Raw genomic sequence first — 12,270 nt, forward strand, 5'->3', positions numbered from 1 at the left:
TCTCTCAAGAAGACCTCTTGGACCTCCTAGGCTTAAAATTACTGGAGTTGAAAATCCAAAGACTGGTTTCAAACCTTAACAAACAGTTGAAGAGACCGGTAGAAGATTAGCAGGTTACTGTGAGAGATTTGGGGTACCTTTCGAGTTTCATAATAACAATTAACAGCTACCCACAACATGAAGGTAATGAACAAAAAATTAATTTCAGAAATTCAAAAAACAAACAAATTTTGAGGCATTTCTCAATGTTGTCATTTGATCAGACACCTTAGACAGAGCCAAACAACAGAACTGAGATTCAATGAAGGAGAAAACTGGCTTACAACAGCATTGAAAAGAGTGGATTTGCCAACATTAGGGAGACCAACAATTAAAACACCTTTGCATTCTCAATTAGTAGATGTTAGCTGTTACCCATCTCAAAAACAGCTGAGCTACACTCAATTACCAAATTCAAACTTATAAACACAATTAAAATAAAATTGGAAAAAAACCTAGGAAATTACCCGTCAGCTTTAGAGATGGCGTTAATTTCAGCGCGAAGCTGCCTCATCTCCAAGGTACAACGACTGGCAATAATGGCACGTTGGCAATTTCAGTTCATCAATAATGACCATTAAGCTTCAAATGAGAGAAATGGCCACAATCTAAGCTACGAATTACGCCATTTCAAGTAATATTCACCAAAACTTCCATAATTCTACGAATAATAACAGAAAATGATTTAGAGTCACAACAAATATTTACAAATTTCAGCAAACATCATTGGAAAACCTAAAATTACTTCATACGAACAAAACCACCACAAAACTTTAACTGTATGTTACTATTTACTACTTACCACCGAAATCAATAATCCAACAACAGAATACAATAGATATAATTAAAATAAGCTCAAAATCAAAGATTTTTCTGAGGAAATCACCTGTTTGAACTTGCCACCATCTCCATGATATATCTCAGAACCTGCATTATTAGCCATGAATTTTGGTAAAGAGTTTTCACATGAGATAAATCTATTTTTATATAATAGACCAAATTACATAATTCAGGGCGATTTTCCTTAAAATAAGAAATGAAAAAATTTACTCAATGTTGGTGGTGTTAAGGAGTATATTGATATGGTCTTATAGAAAGTCATATGAGTGTGTATATGATTTCAAAAGGTCAACACCAAATATTTGTCATAACTCAATTCTTCAACAAATACTGTACATTACAGCCCAATAAAAAAAGATGCAGAACCAACCTAAAGTTCGAGTTGGCTCGATTCTTCGGCAACTCCAGCTGCTCTTTAATATAATCAGCTGCTCTTTAATATAATCAACAGCTTGTTCAAACATGGGCGCCCTTCCTGCCAATCAAAATATCATAAATTCAGGATAAATATTTGTAATTCGGTATGCCCTTGGAATTTTTTTTGCAGAAAGTGGTAATACCATAGTGCCAACTTAATTACTCAGTACAGATGACCACGTAAATCTTGTTTCTAGTAAACTACTAAAATAAATACACATAGGTTGAAAGCTCCTTTTTCCTGAAATTTGGTGAAAGCAGTACAAATCGTTGTCGTTTTAAAAGGCAAAAAAGAAAAGCTGCAAAATTTTACTAACCATTTGGATAAGAAAATCAACCAATAAAATCAATCAACAAATTAGAAAGAGAAAAAAGATACCTACAAATTCTTAGAGATAAATGCTGATCAATTTTAACCTCCTCGAATTTGATATTTTATAACCTACAACAAAACATTCATGCCAATTTCCCAAATTATCAAGTCAGCAACAAAAATGCAGAACTTCAACTCAAATTATCAACTCAACAAAAATGCAGAAAAAGAATGCAACGTACCACATATTGGGTATACAACCATTGTAAGTATAAGAGCTGATGAAAACGCCAATAGCTTAGGCTATGCACCCCTGTAACTCATTTCAATTGAAAAAAAAAAAAAATTATATTGTACCCAAATTAGAGCTATAATTTGACATGGATAATGAAACCAATTAAGAAAAAGAAAGAAACATACCGCTTATTGGGAATAGCTTAGGCTCAGGCCCGGCCCTGGGGGTTGAAATGAGGGGCGGCCGCCCAGGGCCCCCGAGGTCAAGGGGCCCCAAAATATACAACTGAGTTATTAGTTAAATAAAATATAGACACAGATAGTAACCATGAAATGTTGGTGGCTAGTTGGTTGAATTCATTCAATGCTTGACAGACAATAGGGGTTCGAAACCCATAGCCGGATTTTTTGTGAACATTTTTTTAACGTTTTGATTTTCTCTGTTTCTTTTGATATTAGTCCACTTCTAATGAACTTCTTTTTTATGGTTCTTTAAACAAAATATATATGTGCAAATTTTTAAATATTGTGTCATTAAAAATACGTAGTAAGTTAGTAAGTCTTATTTGTATATTTTATTTTGCATAACTAATTGTTTTATGGCATTTTATATTCATATATGTTGTTAAATATGGTTCAAATATTTAAAGGCGAGATAAATATACTCGAAACTCTGTATGTAATATGGACATACGGTGGATTTTAAGACCTCGCACCATATATAAGGGCCCCTTGGGACCCATTTATCGTGATTTGCCCCGGGCCCCTAAAATGTCAGGACCGGCCCTGCTTAGGCTCTGCACCCCTGCAACCAATTTCAATTGAAAAAATAAAAATAAAAAAGAATTTTAAGAGCAATCAGGTTCTAAACTTTGAAAATGAAGAATCATTGCCCTTATACCCGTGTAAGGAAGAATCAGGTTCTCAACTTATCCCTTGTAAGGAAGAATCAGGTTCGCTGCTAATATCGACAAAAAAACAAAAAAAACAAAGAGATTCAGTTCATCGCTTTCGACTAAAATAAGGGAGCACACACACAAAAATTAACAAACCCAACTGATGCACCAGAAAATTAAGCAGGAGCATAGAAATCATGGCAAAAAAATCACCTGTGACAAAATTTGAAAATTTCTAAATGAATTTTCTCAAAAAATAACCTAATTGCTGAATACAAAATTGGAAGATAGAATTAAATTAATCGTTTGATAAGGAAAAATCAATCAAACTTAGGCTGAATTTCGAGAACAAATAAACCCTAAAAAGTTAGAGAGAGAAATGTACCACCACTGAATCGGCGGTGGATGTAGAAACCTTTTGTAGACGTGATGGAAGCAGAGGCGTCGAACACCCTGAAGATTTGCCGACCACATCGCACGAATCAGAATCGTCAGAGCATGGCCATGAAGAAGATGAAGAATCCATATCTTCGAAATTGTTGAAATCTGCAGGGATTTTGATTTTTGGTGAGAGGAAATTGGGGATTTTTAGAGAGGGGAAGCAGGAGGTTTAGGAGGGGAGAGATTGCATTTGCAGGAAATTGGGGATTTTTACACGGACTGAGCAGAAGATGAAGAAGATCGAGGAGAGGATATGAGGAAGATGAAGAAGATCGAGGAGAGAGAAAGCGGGAGGAAAACGGGGAGGAACTGAGGAAGGGTTGAATGTACGCTCCTCAGTTTTCTCCTTCAGTAACGCTTCTATTTAGATTAGGAGGGTATTTTGGTCTTTTACTTTGGGGACACGAAAAGTTAATTTACTATTTTAACCTCAGCTGTTCCTTTATATAATAGAGATTAGATTCAACTCTCATTTTTTAATACGTGTGTCGGTCAATATGTGACTTCTAATAAAATACAGAGGGAGTGTATGAATCGTTTAAAAGTCAAAACGTTGTAACTAAAATAAAACAACAGTTTAAAAGTCAAAACGTTGTAAGTTGTAACTAAAGAAAACGGAGGAAATAATTTGCTTGACTTTTAAAGTGTTATTAGGAAAAGACTATTATACCCCTGTTATAGGATAAGTTGCCGCTGCAATCTATCATTGCTTATCCCGAGGCAATAATGCAGAATTCATCCTTGTTTTCAGCAACCATTTCTTGTTTCACACTGCACTTCAACACCATTCGATTTCCCACATAAGGTTCTGTTTTCGCGTCACCACTGAGGCCTTGTTTGGATAGCATAAAATAAAAAATATTTTTAAGAAAAATATAATTTTAAAGTAGTTTTTCTTTGTTTTGGTTCTTTATAAGAAAATTAATTGGAAAAAGAAAATGGAAGAAGACGGAGGAAGATTGATAAGTAGTTTCCCTTCATTTTAAATTTCAAATGAAAAATATTTTTCCATATTTGAAAAAGTTATGGAAAATTGTTTTACATCCATCGCCAAACCTAACAACATAAAATTATTGAGAAGGGGAAATTCGCTTTTCAATGAAAACGTTTTACGTCAAACCAAACGGAGCCTAATTGTTTTTCCATATCCTTCCCTAATTGTTTGCCTTATTTTTTGCCATCTTAGTATGTTCTTAAAAGATTAGCCTATTGCTAAAAATGAATTTTATTCACATATTAAATATATCTGGACCCACCACTTTTATCTCTTCTATCCTGCTCACCCATCTCTCCTCTCAATAAAAACACAATTGATGAATGGGGCAAATAATAAGGAACATATCAACATAGTATAGCGCTATCAAAACGATTACTCAAGTCGGGTCTGGGTTTGGTAATCTCGGGTAACGGGTCATGATCTGGTCGGGTCATGTCGGGTCATTTTATCACCAGTGCTGGTCGGGTTCAGGTCGGGTTCGGTCAGGTTGAAAATTTGTCGGGTCCCGTCGGGTTATTTTTCCATTTCGGTATAAATCGGGTTCGGTTCGGGTTAGGGTCGGGTCTTTTCTAGTCGGGTACAATTACAGGTTTGGTCTTAACAAGTCGGGTCAAGTTCGGATCGGATAATTACGGGTCGGTTAAAATTCAGGTCGGGTTCACTATCGGACACAGGTGAAGATCGGGTACGATAGCTATCAGGTCTAGTCAAGTTTTAACCTTATAATTAACTTTTATAAATTTGGTTCAACGCTTTTCACTTATTCTAGATTCGGTAATTATAAAAAATAATATTAACTTGATTTAAGTTATTATTTCGTTAGGTCAAATGACTAATCAGGTTGTCCGGTCGCATAAATTCAGGTAATGGGTTGTCACGAATTGAGTCAATAACAAGTTTTATCGGGTTATAATCGGTTTCGGGTTGATAACGGGTCGGGTGTTGAATCGGGTTCGGGCCATTTTTCGGTCGGATAAGCTGACTTAGTTTTGTTATCAGTTATATTTCGGTCGGGTTTCAGGTTCGGGTCCGGGTCATGCATTAACGGGTCAAAATCGGTCGTCGGTTTTAACGGGTTGGATACGGTCGGGTTACGGGTTTCCTATTTTAACAAATTTCGGCCCTCGGGTCGGATCCGGGTCCTTAAAATAAAAGGTCGATTCAGGTCGATTTTTCGGATCGGGTAAATTTTTGACAGCTCCTGCATAGGGTTGTTTTGTCAAAGATTTTATGTACTATGGTGGTTGTGTAATGTGTATTTATAAATTATAAAGTGTATCCGAAATTCCCAATAGTCCAAAAAAGTAAGAATGCAGATCACAAACATGTCATTCCCTCTCTTCTTCCTTTGGTTCATAATCATTGTTTTCTCAATCTTGGTTTACAAAAGGCTAGTATTACTATCCAAATGCAAAGCAAAGTTACATTTGCCACCTACTCCAGCAACTCTGCCGATAATCGGAAACCTCCATCAACTGGGTAGATTACCTCATCGTTCCCTACAATCCCTTTCTAACAAGTATGGCGACCTGATGTTGCTCTACTTCGGTAACAGGGCAACCTTGATCGTGTCCTCTCCGAAGGTAGCCGAGGAGATCATGAAGACCCGTGAACACCTCTTTCTCGATAGGCCTAAATTACGGTTCATAGATACAATATTTTACCAAGGAAATGACGTTGGATTCAGTTCATATGGTGATAATTGGAGGTATATGAAAAGCATATGTGTGATGGAGCTTTTGTCCAACAAAAGGGTTGAATCTTTTCGATCTATAAGAGAAGAAGAAGTAGCGCGACTGATTAAAGAGATCAAACTCAGCAGTAATAATATTGGTTCATCATCAGCTTTCAACTTAAGTGAGATTTCTTCCGCACTCTTTAAAGGTCTCATATGTAGGACGGCCTTAGGAAGGAAGTACGATGATCGTGAAAGTGGAAAGGAAGACATTTATGGGATGTTCAAGGAGCTTGCTGACGTTATGGGGGAGGTAAGTGTAGGAGATTACATCCCCTTTTTAGCTTGGATTGATACATTTACTGGTTTGGAAAACCGGGTGGCAAATGTGCATAAACAGTTTGACGCTTTTATTGAACAAATTGTTCAAGATCATGAGATTCGTTTTAATAATACTGATGATGATGATGATGATGATGATAAGGATGCGGCTCATGGAAACAACAACGTCCAAGACTTTGTCGATGTTTTGCTCAAAATTCAGAGAGAAAACCCTCAACAGCTTTCAAGAGATAACATCAAAGGTGTTATTTTGGTAAGCCATTCTTTTTAATTTCACATCTTAATTAACACATACAGACATACACTACATTTTGAAGATGCCGTACTTATTTACTTCCTTCGTTCTTTTTTACTTGACGCACTTTGATTTTTGATATTATTCATATAATATATTTTCACTTAGGGGTGAGCAAAAATACTGGGTACCCGATCTCAGACCCTGATCCTAAACGTTTGCAAAGGATCCGGCGGGATCAATTTCGGTTCCAAATTTTAGGAATCGGTCTAGGATCGGGCCGATTCCGGGACCGGGTATCCAGTGGGGACGGTTCTGGGATCAGGTATCCGGTACCAAACAGACACAAATAATTTAAAAAATATGATAATTAACTGTTGGTTTAGGGTTAAGAAGTCTAGAAAAAAGCAACCTAAAAATTGCCAAGCTCATAGTTTATTTGAAAAAAGCAGAAGGATAAAATCATCTTTAACTTAATTGTTAATTAAAGTAAGCATGCATTAAAAAAAGTGAAGGCTAATCGGGTACTCGGTACAAGAACCAGTTCTACCGGTTCTAGTACTGGTTCCAAAATTTTGGACCCGGTTTGACCGGTTTCGGGACCGATTCCAAAAATCAGGTCCCAATTCTGATCGGTTTCGGTATTGGTTTCTCAGTTTTTGACCAGCTATCCGGTCTCGCTCTCTCCTACAAATGTAATATCAATTGTGATTTATATACTTAGGAAAAAATATAGTCATGTGAAGTTTTGTTAAAATCGATCTTATTATATAGATTTATAAAATCAACTTTTATTAATTTTTTATTATTAATGAAATTAACGATTGAAATATTACATTTACAAACGTGATAAAACAAATGTACATGTACTAAAAAAAAGAATAGAGGAAATATTTCTATTAATAAAAAAAAATGAATTACCAATATGAAACATATGTACTCGTAACATCGAAAGAACTTACTTCTAGGTGCGTAAGCGGGAAAAATGAAAGGCTAGCTCTAAATCTTCTACTCCCTCCGTTCCAAAATGTTTGTTACGTTTGAACTTTTGCACGTTTATTAACGTATAATAAAGATTTTTTTGGTTTTTATTAAAAAAATAAAATGAGTAAAACCCCAATCCACTAATAATTACAACAACCAATAAGATTGTTTTATTTATCAAAATGAACCAATAATGGAAAAGCACAAAGATTGCTAACTTAACATACTTGGGAAATTGTAAAGAAATTTAATGAGTTGAAAAAATTGGACCAATTAAAATTAAAAGTTGGCACAAAAAATAATAGTATAATAAGTTTATAAAAGAAAAGATTCTCTCATGTAACAAACATTGTGAAACACCCTAAAAGGAATACGTAACAAACATTTTGGAACGGAGGGAGTACATGATTACATGTATATTATTATTATTATTATTATTATTATTATTATTATTTATTAATGCTGGCAAATTGAGGTATTAAATCTCTCACACTTTCTCAATATTATTTTTGAAATAAAAGTTAAAACGTTATCAATATTTAAATAAAAAAAAGAGTCATACTCCGTATTTATCAACATTAATTGTTAAATTGCGTACACGATACCAAATGTAAAGAATAAAAAGGGGAGTACTATACGCAGCATGATTTTACCCTTTTTACTTTCATTTTTTTCATTCTAAACAAAACTCTACCTTCACTTTTATTATTTTCTCTCAACCTTTTTTATATTATTTTGGTTCAAATAAATGTGATTTTTTTTTTAGTTTCATGCGTATCTAATCAAATTAGAATAAATATTTAGATTAAAACGGACGATATTTTTAACTTAAAATTGAGGTAATTTTCGTTTTTTTCTTGTTTTTTAGAGTCCTTTCATACAATTTGTATGAAATTAACACTTCTATTTTGTACAGATTGAACAAAATATAGTTAACTATTTCATACAAATTGAACAAAGTATAATTAACCATTTCGTACAGATTGAACGTAAGAAAACTAGGTATTCCATATAAATTGAACAAAAAATAAATCCGTTTAAAATTGAACATAACATAAATAAGTTCTATCATCACTATTAATGTATAACAAACAACCACTACATGACCGTCGACAATTCAAAGAACTAATATTATCATTTGTTCAATTTATACGGAATACTTAGTTCTGTTATGTTCAATCTATATGAAATTATTAATTATATTCTATTTAATTTGTACAAAATAAAAGTACTTATTTCGTACAAGTTGTATAAAAAGGAAGGAGGGAGTAACAAATAGTTAGCGGTAATTCATTCACGTTTTTTTAGGGTCTTTCTCTTTGAATGAGTCTACACTATTTTTTTTTTGGAATTGAAATAGCTACCCATCTTTTGTAGGTGGGTTGAATGAGTCTACACTATTGAGTGTATTCTTACAATTTGAACAACTCTTTAAGTGTCGATACTTAATAAACTATAAAAATTTTCTTTTTTGTATTGAAAATATAAGAGTATTTTGGGAGTAATATAAATGCTTATGTGCAACTGTATACAGTTTATCATTTGCATATTTAGTAGGGTCCTGCTTATCTAATACTCCATCCGTTTCAAAAAGATCTTTACGCTATTCGTTTAGTCTATTTTATAATGTTCTTTACACTTTACTTTATTCTATTTTTGGATATGAAAATTTACTATCTTATCGTTTTTAGCCTACAATATTTACATTTTTCTACTCACTTTGTATTACTTTATTAATTTTTTTTACACCCACCCACATTTTTATACATTTCTCGAATTTTATCCATATTTTATTATATTCAACCAACTTTTCTACGTTTGTGTTAATATTTGTATAAATAGTATTGTAAAAATCTTTCTGAAATGAAGATAGTACAAGTATAAAAAGAAAATGTTATTTGCATAGGAATAACTTTGGTTTACATTTCGTACATATATTTTTTTTAATACGATTTTGTGGAGACTTGCTTGGTATTCCGGAAAACTGTTTATAAGTCCCTCACTATGAATAGGGTCAAATTTTAACCGGTGTAATTGTGTGTCGGCAACCCCTTCCAACATTACGGCCTATTTTTTATTTTATTTTATTTTTTGTTGGTCAAATTTGAAGTTGGGAACGTTGCACCGTCTTATTCCAATTCGTGACCAGGCAATCCCCGTCCATGCATAGCAACCCTAATACGAAGTACTCAGCTCGTACTGGTTTTTGCATGTACTGACTTATTAAGGTGTACTTTAAGTTTTTTTTTTTTTTTTGGGGTAACTTATTAAGGTGTACTATTTTTTTTGGTATACTAAAAAGTACTTCTGCAAGGCTGCAATATATTTTGTTTTTGGTAATTGATTTTTTTATTTATTACCGACCAAAGATAGGGACAGTAGCGGAGCCACGGTGCTTTTAGGGGGGTCCTTGACCCCACTTGAATTATTTTTTTCCCCATTTTTATAGTTAAAATTTCAATTTTTTTTAAATAAAATACATAATTTTAGTGAAAAATAGTGACACCGTTATCTTGAATTTCTGGATCCGCTACTGGATAGGGATATACAAATTTCAGCTCACCAAAATCATAAAGGGAAAATATCTTAGCTAAAATGCATCAGTGTTTATCATCTACGAGGGTTGAGAGAACACTTTTCATTTGCAAGTATAAAATTAAGAACAAAAGCATATTTTTTAGCTCCTCAAGACATATACAAGCAACCTTGAAAACTATACTAAGAAATAAAGCATAATAATCAACTACTTTAGTAGCCAACATTTTTTTTTTTTTGATAAACACTTTAGTAGCCAACCTGCTAGTGCCCAATATAGCTAACCAAGATATAAATATACTCTTAGGACTCACTTTATTATTGCAAATAATCCTTCTGCAAGACTCCAACATACCTTTTGTCAAAAACGGCTCAAAGGCCCCAACACAACACCTAATTAAGCAATATTCAACTGGGATCCCAAACTCAAAGGAGAGCCGACAGCCTACAAACAAAGGAACCTACTTTTACATCAAAAACACCAGAAGTACTTGTTATAACTTGGAAAAATGTAATGTTACAACACTTAATACGAAGTACTCCGTAAATGTTTTTGAACAATTTAAATACCAAGTCACGGTATTATCGATATTTTATTAAGTGGAATGGTCATAGTTACTAAGATAATTCAAATACTAATTCCGTTTCACAAAAATATTTACACAGATTTCGGTGCAATGTTTAACAGTTAATTATAAAAAGTTGGTTTTTATAATTGAGATGAATCTAATATAATATCTCATGATAATTTTATAGATATAATAGTGAGAAAGTTATGATTTTTGGACACATTTTTCAAAGCGTAAAGAAGTTTATAAAACGGAGGTAGTAGTAAGTAAAAATATTATAATATTTTACATGGAAGTTAAAATGATTAAGAGTTATCTTATACGGAGTACTCCCTATGTGATTCGTATAGAGTAATACTTGTTGGCTTTATACGGAGAAATAGTGTAATACCAGGCCATTGTGAGACTGTCAGGACTTTATTGTATTTACTATTTACAGTAAACTATATCTGATGACATTTAAATCAATATCAAGTATCAACCAACTACTACGTAATTTATTAGGTCTGCTAACCAGTTTGGCAGTTTGGCCTTGATTAAATTCTACGGAGTAATTGTTCTTTTGGCTATTCCTTTCAGAGTTTGAGTATTATACTATTATGCATTTCACATAAACAGAGTTATGTAATATTAACTTGGTGTAGGACATACTTGGTGCGGGCACAGACACGTCTACTACGTTATTGGGATGGGCAATGACAGAGTTGTTAAGGCATCCTAAAAAAATGAAAAAACTGCAAGAAGAGGTAAGGGACATTGTCAAAACCAAAACCAAAACCAAAACAAGGGTAACAGAATCTGAATTAGCAAACATCAACTACTTAAAGGCAGTGATCAAGGAAACACTTAGGCTACATCCTCCGGTTCCGTTATCGGGATATCGAGAATCCTCCCAACATGTGAAAATCGATAAATACGAGATTCGTGCAAAGACTCAAGTAATTGTAAATGCGTGGGCAATACAACGCGATCCTAGATTTTGGGAAGACCCAGAGAATTTCCATCCAGAGCGATTCTTAAATAATTCTATTGATTTTAGGGGACAACATTTTCAATTCATTCCTTTTGGAGCCGGAAGAAGAGGTTGCCCTGGAGTGTCATTGGGTATTATTACTATTCAACTTGTGTTAGCAAGTCTTGTTTATCAATTCAATTGGTCTTTGCCCAATGGAGAGACGACTTTGGACACTGCTGAAAGATGGGGTGTATCTGTTCGACGACGAACCCCCCTTATACTCGTTGCTACTCCATATCTAAATTAAATGTGTCCGACTAGTCTTGCAATATTATGAATCAAGTGGAAATCATCATCGCTGCTACAACAAGTCATTATAACATAATTCTGAAAAAGCTGCATGTTTCAACGTTATACACGGGAGACATTCTACAATTCAATATTTAAAGATAGTAGTTTTGATGAAGAAATTATTTATTTGATTCAATTGTTATGTATTTGTTAGATTTATATGTTTCTTATAAATGTCGTGTGACTCTTTATTAATAAACTGATTCTCCTTTCAAAAAAATAAAATACTTTAAAGAGTCACTTTATATATATATAAACTGACTCTTTATATATATATATATATATATATATATATATATAGGGGAGGGATCCGGTAAGAACACCTCCCTTATGTAAGAACACTTCTTACGGTAAGAACACTTTTACACTCTCAATGTTCTAAATTTATTCAAGCATGTTCTAAATTTTGTTAACCATATTCTAAAATTATTCAAAAATGTTTTAAAT

General features: G+C 33.5%; 1 protein-coding gene across 1 annotated transcript; it reads left to right on the forward strand.

Annotated features, from left to right (window-relative positions):
* The first annotated feature begins 5,472 nt into the window (after window positions 1–5,472).
* Window positions 5,473–12,026, forward strand: LOC110791338 (cytochrome P450 71A1). The gene is made up of 2 exons (XM_021996089.2): window positions 5,473–6,447; window positions 11,162–12,026. The coding sequence occupies exons 1-2, from the start codon at window positions 5,488–5,490 to the stop codon at window positions 11,777–11,779; spliced, it is 1,578 nt and encodes a 525-aa protein (XP_021851781.2). The 5' UTR covers window positions 5,473–5,487; the 3' UTR covers window positions 11,780–12,026.
* Window positions 12,027–12,270: the final 244 nt, after the last annotated feature.

The sequence above is a fragment of the Spinacia oleracea genome, chromosome 3 (genome assembly GCF_020520425.1).
Source record: "Spinacia oleracea cultivar Varoflay chromosome 3, BTI_SOV_V1, whole genome shotgun sequence".
Lineage (NCBI taxonomy): Eukaryota > Viridiplantae > Streptophyta > Magnoliopsida > Caryophyllales > Amaranthaceae > Spinacia > Spinacia oleracea.

Coding starts and splice junctions, on each gene's coding strand:
- LOC110791338 (XM_021996089.2), top strand. CDS start 5,488: ATGCAGATCACAAACATGTCATTCCCTCTCTTCTTCCTTTGGTTCATA. Junction 6,448..11,161: donor ACATCAAAGGTGTTATTTTG/GTAAGCCATTCT, acceptor AACTTGGTGTAG/GACATACTTGGTGCGGGCAC.